The sequence below is a fragment of the Hoplias malabaricus genome, chromosome 14 (assembly GCF_029633855.1).
Source record: "Hoplias malabaricus isolate fHopMal1 chromosome 14, fHopMal1.hap1, whole genome shotgun sequence".
Lineage (NCBI taxonomy): Eukaryota > Metazoa > Chordata > Actinopteri > Characiformes > Erythrinidae > Hoplias > Hoplias malabaricus.
Genome location: NC_089813.1, coordinates 14,072,846 through 14,083,332, shown reverse-complemented (window position 1 = coordinate 14,083,332; position 10,487 = coordinate 14,072,846). Strand labels below are relative to the sequence as shown.

General features: G+C 36.7%; 1 protein-coding gene across 1 annotated transcript in view; it reads right to left on the bottom strand.

The window, feature by feature from the left end:
* Nucleotides 1-5,184: 5,184 nt before the first annotated feature.
* LOC136666294 (Fc receptor-like protein 5) overlaps nucleotides 5,185-10,487 on the bottom strand; it is a 60,356-nt gene continuing 55,053 nt past the window's right edge. Inside the window, exons 10-15 of the mRNA XM_066644392.1 lie at nucleotides 8,699-8,977; nucleotides 7,850-8,116; nucleotides 7,451-7,699; nucleotides 6,944-7,048; nucleotides 5,751-5,822; nucleotides 5,185-5,243 (exon numbers count right to left, since the gene is read on the bottom strand). Of these exons, the coding sequence (XP_066500489.1) occupies nucleotides 5,185-5,243; nucleotides 5,751-5,822; nucleotides 6,944-7,048; nucleotides 7,451-7,699; nucleotides 7,850-8,116; nucleotides 8,699-8,977 (1,031 nt within the window). The remainder of the gene's footprint in view (nucleotides 5,244-5,750; nucleotides 5,823-6,943; nucleotides 7,049-7,450; nucleotides 7,700-7,849; nucleotides 8,117-8,698; nucleotides 8,978-10,487) is intronic.

Sequence of the window (10,487 nt, the reverse complement as noted above, 5' to 3'; positions counted from 1 at the left end):
ATATCATACTTTTATGTGAAAATAAATACCTTTGTTTAAATTTATATTGCAAATATTTGTAAAGTCGAAGTCTCGAATTTAAAATTTATTTGTAAATTGTGAATCGAGTCATTCACGAGTTTTCCGTGACATGCATTTGTTCATTTCCTCTCGTGGGTTTTTGGATTTTGAGACTTTCCTTTCACATTTCACCCGATCCACATATAAATGCAGCCTGATCCACAAATGTGGCCAGCAGACGAACAAGCCACAGCTTATATGGCGACCTTTTACCTCTTCTCCAGGAGAAAATGGCAAATATGCATTTGAATAGTTCTATTATGCATTTTTCTGTAATTAAAAGACATTTTGATCAGATTTGTTATTACTCAAAAACCGTTTAATTGTTATTTAATAATAAATCACTTTTTGGGGACATGTTGTGTACAGTGGGTGGATATTCAGTCAAGCTCCCCAACGCAGTGAAGTCGTATTTACTACTTACCCACCACCGTATATACAACCTTCCGATGAGCACCCGACCACAGCATAACAATGTTAGTTCATGTTGTATCTCTGACTGGAAGCACCATGACGTAGAATTGGAAGCGTTTAGAAGTACCGTGCAAAGGTTGAGTGATAGCAACAAATCAGTGTTCTGATTGGTTACACAAACCCCGCGATCTGATTGGTCCAGCTAAAGCTTTCCTATTGGTCCATCAATTGTCAATAATCCGCAACTGCAAAAAGGGATTCACACAAGCAGCAGAGAAGGTGAATGTGTGGATTTTTCCCATGTGTAACCTCAAAAATGTACTGATTCACACATTCACAACATTTGATTTACAAATGCAAATATTTTCTATACATTTAAAAATTATTTCTATACGATACAATTTTTTTTTTCAAATTTGTGAATTTAAATCATTATTGTTGTTTTAAAATTGAGCATTGCAATTGTTTTACAAACTCAAAATCTTTTTTGACCATTTTTTGACTCCATACTCATATGGCACCCACCATAAAAACTGAAACACTGATACTATCACACGTTTTTGCTGACAGAGTATTTGTAAAAGGAAAAATATATATTTTTAGACAGTAGTCGACTAAACTACTGAAAGAACGTAAACGTGTGCAATATTTCCATTCCACCTTAAACAGGCGAATTTACAAAGATGGTGTTTTCTTATTCAAATGTCACTCTTCCTAGTCTGTGTGAACCCTAAATATATATATAAATATTAAATACTCACCTTAGTTCCAGCTTAAATGTTGCAGCAAGACTTTAAGCAAATGACATGTTTTGAAGCGGGCTCAGGTAAATGATGAAGGTAAAGCACAGTGTGGGAAAACCCTCAGCAGCTTGCATTATGTTCTAAGTTCTAATGTAGTCATTTGTTTTGTCTGAACACTTTGTATTTTATCACTTTACTTTTTAAACATGATTTTATTTTTGGCTAAAAATACCTCCTTTGTTGTGTATAATTAAAATAAAGTTAAAACCCAGCGACCCTTCATCAGAAATGCTCTAATTTCTGCAGATATTTCCACAGTGAGCCAATAACTGAAGAGCAGTTCATTTTCCTCGTGGGCGGAGTTTGGGGTCCAGCGAGTGCACAGCTCCCTCTACTGGTCAGAGCTTAAACAGATTCATAGTGAGAGGAATTAAATGTTAAATTAATATCATGTGCTTTTATTCAGAGAGCAAAATGATGAGAGTTTACTGTGGTATTCGTTATAAAACACTGTCTGAGTTGTATTATTGCAGTATATGAGATTTCTATTGAAAAGGTAAGCTTTGTGTTTCTTATTTGAAGGGAATACTGTATCAGTGGAAATTAAAAGTCTTTATTAATAGGAACAGGAGTTGTGTGTTCATATAAATACATGTGTTACTGTGGTTGGCATTAATTAATACATTTGTTTACCTTCTTTTTTTGGCCTCAATTAAAATTTTTATCGTTTTTCCTAAGATTTTTTAAATATATGAAATATTTTGACATTGTTCATAAATTCACAGATGTAAGTTTGATATAGATACAACAAAGATTACACTGATATAATCTTTTCACTAATATAACCATTTTACTAGTGTAATAATGGCCAGTGTTCAAGTTTTTAATATAATTTAAGTAAGTGTTTCCCCTCTGGATTTGTTATTGTACAGTATGTACGTGCTTGTGAAGGCAGAAAAAATCAAGGAAAAAAGCCCCATTGTTGACCTCAGTTTATTTCTTTTCTGCAGCTGCAGGCTTTCTCTAGGCCCCATTCTGTAGGGTCGAAGGAGATGGTTGTTTTTTTTGTTGTGGACCTTAGGGATCTCGTATGTTAAAGTAGGGATGTCACTTGTAACAATATTAAATAAATAAAATAAAAATAGAACAGAAAAAAGACAATAATAATAATAATAATAATAATTATTATTATTATTATAATCCTCTAAGCTCCACAGGAGCACATGGCACTGAAATTCTCTTTTAGGTTCTGAAAAGCCGTTACAAGAATCAGGATCTAAATCACATTATTTACATTGGTTCGTTCAGAACCAATGTCTGTTATACGTTGAAACTGTGGGACGAAATTTCTTACCTCAAGCTCTGTAGCATTTCACCCCCAACACAATAGAGGTTATCAAATAAGGAATCACTGCCATGAGACTACTGAGCACTCTGAGAACTGAGAATGGAGATCCTGAATCAGACACACCTTATACACACACAAACACAAACACAAAAACACATGAAATGACTGTAAAATAGGGCAGAGATTGTTCATTAATTTATTCACTTGTCTGTAACCACTTATCCAGTTCACGATTGCTGAATTACAATTCACATTACATAAACATAAACGTTAAAAATGATTTGTACTGAAATTTGTAATTTTAACAATCTTTTTAAAAATCCTGTGGCCCGTGGTCAGTATTGAATCATATCTCTGAATAATGAACAGAAGAGAAGTAGTATTGTGGCTAGAAACGGTGTTTATTTAATTCTGGTCATTAACAGAACACAAAACAATTAGAAGAACACAAAAAAGCTTTGATTGCATTGGTATATTGTAGAAAAAAATACAAATATGTAAAATAATGTACAGGGTGAGCCATTTATATGAATACACCTTAATACGGATACTGGAAGCCTGTGCTAGCATTTCTCCTGCGGTGTTGCCCTCAGTGTGTGAAGAGTGGGAGAAGAGGGTTGCATTGACAATCCAACACAATGGGCAGCACTTTGAACACATTTTATAAGTGGTCAGAAACTTGTAAATAACTCATGAAAGAATAAAGTTACGTTAAAACAAAAGCACACCATTGTTTTTCTTGTGAAATTCCCAATAAGTTTGATGTGTCACATGACCCTCTTCCCATTGAAAAAACAAAAGCTGGATCCAAAATGACCGACTTCAAAATGTCTGCCATGGTCACTACCCATCTAGTTTCCCCCCTCCCATATACTAATGTGCCACAAACAGGAAGTTAATATCACCAACCATTCCCATTTTATTAAGGTGTATCGACATAAATGGCCCACCCTGTGTAATGTTCTGAAAACTCAACTTGAATTAAACAGGTTTAAAATGTTCAACAAACAGATTATTATAGATTAAATATGAATATAATACACAGTATTTATAGAATAATACTGCTATACTCTCATTACCTTAATCCTGACCAAACTTTACTTCCTGTATATGTAAAAAAAAAGTGTATGCAAAACAGCATTTATATAAAAACTGCTTTAAAACATTAAAAGTGAGCTGTAAACAATGCAAAATAAGAGGTAGCAACTGAAATGCAAAAGACAATTCACCAGAAAAGACACAGGGTTTCTGTATTTAAAATGTTCATTTCAGAAAATAATAATAGTAGAAGTAATAATAATAATAATAATAATAATAATAATAATAATGAACATAAATTACCTTTACATTTTAACTGTTAAACTGTTCAGTTGTTTAAAAAAATAATGTTATGTTTATATTCTCCCCAATCATTAGTTATTAATGATTCCACCCTAAACGCTTGTACTAGCTCCAGTCAAACACAAAGCCAGCGATCAGGGACGGTGAAGGTAATCACATTCTTATTCAGAGACATGTGAAACCAGCCACTGCATCTTTTCAAACTGCTACTGTTTCTACACCACTGGACAGCTCTACACACTACAGAAGGGTGGCAGCTGCCCAGATCTATGATGTCAGCACTGATTTACATGGTGCTTATGTGATGGGGAATACAGGGTGACCATTCCACTCACTCAGAGAGTGAGGCCAGCTTTATTCTCATTGACTCTCAGCCTGAGAAGACTAAGGCATCACTGGGGATCAATCCACCAATCACTGGATGATAGCTCCAATTGAATTTAATGCTGAAAATCTCAGGAGCCCCCTTAATATTTAACTATCAATAGCATAAACCACACTACATATCCAAACAGAGTTCAACAAGGCTGTATTAATTAAATAAAACAAAACATAGAAAGATTTTACTTTGGTAATATACAATTCTGGCAGAGCATTTTTTATAATATTTAAAAAAGTGAAGAAGTCTGAATATACGGATATCTTGACCTCCTCTGTCTGCGCTCCTAAAAACCTGGATCACACATTCTGCAAATGGTTGTCTGGAGTACTGCAACAGCACAGGTTCCTTCAGAAACCTAAAAAGAGAAAAGCACTTTAAGAACTGAATAGATTTGTTTCTTTGAACGCTATAAAACCTGGGTTAAATCAAAGCAAATGTAAATCATTTTTGGCACATTTTTTATGAACTCATCACTATGTTTACTTTATGTATAATTTCCATTCTCCGCCTTTAATTCCACACACCATTCCTGGGTTTCACTGTGTGGGATCAGTATATTCAGACTTTATCACACTGGGATGGATGATGGATGATCATAACTGAAGGAATACAGCAGGTAAAACTCACCTCATCACAATTCAAAAATCACATTTGGTTTCTGTATATGAATCACAGTTATATCACTTATTGTAGCTTCTCTGTAAACTTCAGTCCTGGATAATATATAATAATGGATAATAATGTGAGCCTGTAGTGTGTACAGACTAACCCTGGGTCTTGATGACACAACCTCCACTTCCCGAGAGTGTCATTTAAACACAGTGGCCTTGTGTAATTAACGCCATTATTTTTAACTAGTGATGCCAAGCTGATAAACTTTATGATTTCATCTTACCTCAGTCTGTGGTGTGCTTCACGTCTGAATAAATGGTGTCATCGTCTGCAGTGGTTTTCCCTGCAGCACACAGTCACTGAATTAATGTCACCCAAGTAAGTATTCTAGATATAGCTTTTGTTTTTCAAAGAAATGTAATGACATTAGTTGAATTCACACAAATGTCCCTCCACACAGCACACTTCTGCTCTTAACATATTTGGATACTTTCTTTCAAACTCACCCTTTAACTCCTCTTTTGGCTTCAGTTCAATATCAGCGTAAGTCACATCACTGGGTTCAGCTCTGGTTTCTGAAAGAGAGCAGAAGCTTTGTGTCCCCACTGTCTTTCTTCTGTCAACATCCATTAACACATCTCAAAATGTCGTCCTCAACCAGTTATTGATAATTATTTTCAATTCACTTGAATATTTCCCAAAAACTTACACCCACTCTGAACTAAACTCTCCTTGAGGATTTTGGAAAAATATTACTATTTGAGTGAATGTTGTACAGTAGAGCAGCCAGTGTTTCATGTTACAGTTCTCTGTGCTCTTGTGAAAATAATATGCAGTGTGTAATTCATACCTTTACCATGGAGTTTTGGTGATTCCTCCTTAATTTCAGAATATGTGACATCACTTGTTATCACTGCATCGTCTGATATAGAAAATGTTTTAAAGAGAAAAGGTAAAATACACAGAATTGCACAGAATAACATAAGAATTTAATTTAAATCTTACCATTTTGTTTGGATTTTTTCTTTTTACTTGTCACAATATTGGCATACACAATTTCACTGGAAAAAGCTGCAGAATCATCTAGAACAGAAGTTGTTTATTAATGACTCCACTGTATTATCACGTCATAAACACACTACTTTATAAAGTACAGCTAAAGAGGAAAATAACTGTTAAAAACAAGTTATGAAATAAGTTTGGGGAATGACCTTGTCCTAAACTCCTCCTCCTACACATGCTACACCCTACAAATTCTTCCTTCTTCGTTCAGTTTCTGGTGATGAAAAGGTTCAAATCCCACACACTCCTTCAACTCTTGCTTGATTGCTGAGTGACAGGGGCCCAGATTCCCAGCTCACAGCAAACCTCCCAGAACACTTCCCCAACTTTCTCAGTGTTCACCTCCCCTTTCAGACCGGCTCATATCATTCATCAGATATATTAACTACATATTACTGGGATCATTTCTTACTAAAAGAAATAAGATCTTCTAGAGTGACATAGTCAATATTGTAAAATGTAAATGTTAGTGAGTTTGTTGACAGTGAAAACTGACCAGTCTGCAGTGGTGAGGATCCTGAGAGACAGTGTGCAGCTCCCCACAGATTCAGACTTTGATTGGTGTCCCACTGATTTCCAAAAAAGGTAAAAAGAGACCCTGCTCCACAATAAAAGCCAAATAATCTTTTTCACTTGTGTGTATTTGTTAAAACAAGAATATGTGTTTGACAAAGAGAACTCACACCATAGCGTGAAAAAATCATCTGCGTTTGAGCAGCCTGCACATTGTCTCTGTCAGAACTAAACCTGGTTTTACTTTTTTTACATAATTTGACAAAAACAGCAACTCTTCAGGGTTTATAAACTTTTCACTATGAAAAAGCCAATACAAAACATCTAAAATAAAGTCTAGTTAAATTAATTACTTAAAATTACTTCTTTGAAGGTGCAAGGTTTGGTTCCATCAGCCAAAAAAATACTAACCAGTCGTCTATTCACAATATACTGACCACGGGGTCCAAGCAAAATCAGTTTTCAAACCTTTGTTTTTCTTGTAATAGCAGAACAGGCCCAGTATGATAATGAGGAGCAGGGAAACACTCAGCCCCACAGCCACTCCTGTTATTACACCATCAAGTCCAGACCCTGAGAGTGGACAAATAAGAGAGTTTCATTTATTCATTTATATTGTGGTGACGCCAAGTTTCTCAGAATACTTACTGTTGGTTAGTTCAGGGTTGTTTTGGAGGCGGAGGTTATTTAAGGGGGTTTTGTGCTGTGTTTGTGATTTTAGGGGGGGATTTTGTATTTGTGTTGGGCTTCATGTGTTGTAAGATGTGGTCTTTGGGGCCTCTGAATCTCGCTACACATCAAGCCCAGATTGCTGCTAATTCCCTTATTTCCTTTCCTACTGCCCTTTAAAGAGTTAAATAAAAGTTACCTAAAAAAACAGTCATGACTTGGTCTCATCACCCGCCTCCATGACGTCACAATATTTAAGGGTTTTACTGTAGAGTTAGAGTTAAATAACATGTAGCTGCTTCTTACTTCTGACTGAGATCCAGCTCCGTGGAGACTCTCCTTCCTCTGCGTGTTTACAGTGGTAGAGACCTTCATGAGACTTTGAGACTTTATGGATGGTCATCTCTCCTGTCGTCTGCTTCTGGAGAAATACTCCATCTTTATAGAAATCAGCTGGGAGGTGTGAGGACTTTGTGGAGCGATATAAACAGCGGAGAGTCAGAGAATCACCCTCAGACACAGAGTGGACAGGACTCTCCAGAATCACAGGACCATCTGCAGGATAGAAACAGGAGTAAATAAAGTGTTACTGTGGTAAAGAGCTTAACTGCATTTGAAATGTTATTAAATAATTAATATCTTTTATACTTCTCTTCACTCCTCTGTATTGAGCTCCTATTATTGATGAGAATAGTGGAGACTCACTGTGCACTGTGATGTTTACAGGATCACTTCTCTCTCCAGATTCAGACTGACACCAGTAAACTCCAGTGTCTGATGTGGAGAGGGAGCTGATGTTGCAGGTAAACCCTGGAACTGAAGAACAGTTGGACACATTCCCACTGTGTGTGTATCGTCTCACTCTCCATCCAGCAGAGTCTCTGTGTCCCTCACAGCTCAGTGAGAGAGAGTCAGTGCTGAAGTGTTGAGTTCTGCTGGGACTGATGATCAGAGACACTGGAGGAGAGTTACCTGAAAATACACAGAAGTATTAAAGTCTGTTTCCTGTAGAGGACATTAACTCATTTTCACTGTAAAAATCAACAGAAGTGTAGTGAGACTGTTCTGACTGTATATTCTTCACTGGCTCTAGTTCCTCACCAGTGATCCATAGCGGCTGTGGACTGCTGTACTGTGTGTGAAAGGCTGGTTCTCCTCTCTCTGCTCCACACACATAAACTCCTGTGTGATACAGAGCAGCAGGACTGAGAGTGTAGGAGCCTCCAGCTCCTCTTCTGCTGTCTGACAGGAGCTCTACAGAATACATCACTTTACCATGAACATCTGTAATCTGGGTTAAACCTTGTCTGTAGGGAACAGCTCTGTACCAGCTGAACATCCAGCCTTTAGAGGAGATATCAACCTCACAGCTTAGAGTCACTGAGTCTCCTTCAGTCAGCCAGCTCTGTGGAGACACACTCAATACTGCCTGGGCTTCACCTGACACAGACGACATGGAGAATAGAACAGACACAAACACGTTTATACAGAGGGAGAAGATTATTACATACAGTATAATTAACAAGAAAATACACCACAAACCCACAGACTCACCAGACACAGTCAGTGTAACAGCAGCACTGATCTCTGACTTCTGAGAGTCACTTTTCCTCTCCCCTCTGCAGGTGTATTTACCGCTGTTAGACTCTGTAACAGAGCGGACTGTAATCTCCTGTGATCTACTGAACTGCTTTAGTTCATTATTATCTTTAAACCAGATGTAATTCCACTCAGTGTCTCCTCCTGCCTCTATGTCACATCTCAGAGTGACATTCTCTCCTTTAAACACATGTACATCAGGCTTTATACTGGACACCACAGCTGTAGGATTGTCTGTAAAAAAAGTGAGAATATATTATGAATTTACCTTATTATTATTAGTTATATGAATTGAAATATTAAATGATCAGAACTGAAATGTTCACTAGTGAATGTTTTAAGAGTTAAAATATTTCAATAGAAAGGGTGACCATTAAGAGCTTCATAACATCAGTTTAAGATTTTCCTGAATTATTTTTAAATAAAATTGGGTTTATATTATTTATAAAACTGGACCTTTATGCTGATTAATGTTTAAGAAAACACAACTAAGTTGAAAATCTGACAGAAAAACCACTGAGAATTATTTACACATTACAGTTAAATGAATAAAATTAGAGCTGGTTCATTCATTTTTAAAGTCAGTATGAAGCTATATTTATTCTCTCATGTGCAAAATCTCTACTCAAAATTGTTCTGGGGGCAGTGCTGCCTTTGAGGCCAAAGTGTTATCAGCCAAAAGGAGGGGGAGGAACCTGATTTGATGGCACACATTGGGTGGAGATTTCCAAACACATGCAGTAAACCAGTAAAGCTCTGCCTAGACCCAGTGTGTGCTCTGTCAGAAATGACATTAGAAGAAAGAAATGTGCAATATACTTTTCACTTCTGTTACTTTACATAGTTCTGTTTGTAATTTGTTGGAAGCACTGCAGGAATCTCTGTTATGTTTTGCTTGAATGGAGGATAATGTAACTGCCTCTGAGGAAGCTGAGGAATGTTATAATGCTCTGCTGCCTCTGAGGCAGATTCTGTAGAAGTAGTTTCCTGCACATTGGAGTTATGACTCTGCTGTCTGTGAAGGAGCTACAGAATGTTATACAATAATGCTCTGCTTCCTCTGAGGTAGAGGCTAAGACAAAGTGGAAATGCATGACTGCTGCCTCTGAGGAAGCAGAGCATTATAAAATTCTGCAACAAATCTACAGGGGGAAAAGATAATAATTTTGCACCTTTATTTCTTCCAAAGTCATTTCTGACCGTCAGAGCAGGGAAACCACGGAGGTCTAGACAGAGCTTTACCAGTTTATAGCGCTGTATTTGAAAATATCCGCCCGATGTGTGATAATCATCTTCATCCCACCTTTTGGCTGGAAACTAATCACCTTCTTTCTGCCTCAAAGTCAGTGCTGCCTCCAGAACCATTCTGAGTAGTGATTATGCACATGACACTTTTAATCTTACTTCCTTGTTAGCTCACATCCCTAGTTTTATTAAAAGCTAAATTCATCAAATCATATCAATTAGAAGATGATTTTATTTCCTGTAAAAACATTGTCGCTGTCTGTTTCTAAAATATCTTCTAATATTGCATTTCACAAACATACACCACCCCACCCCCTGATAAAACTCACAGATAAATATGTGACGCTGTGGAAGGAAGATGTGTTATGAATTCTGAATAATGTTGACTATTTGTGTGTGTAGTGATGTAAATATAAATCATTACATGTTCAGTCCTAATAGCAATAAATATCATCACTTAGTGAAAGTCTCTTACTCACCAGTGGCGTTTACCCAGAGT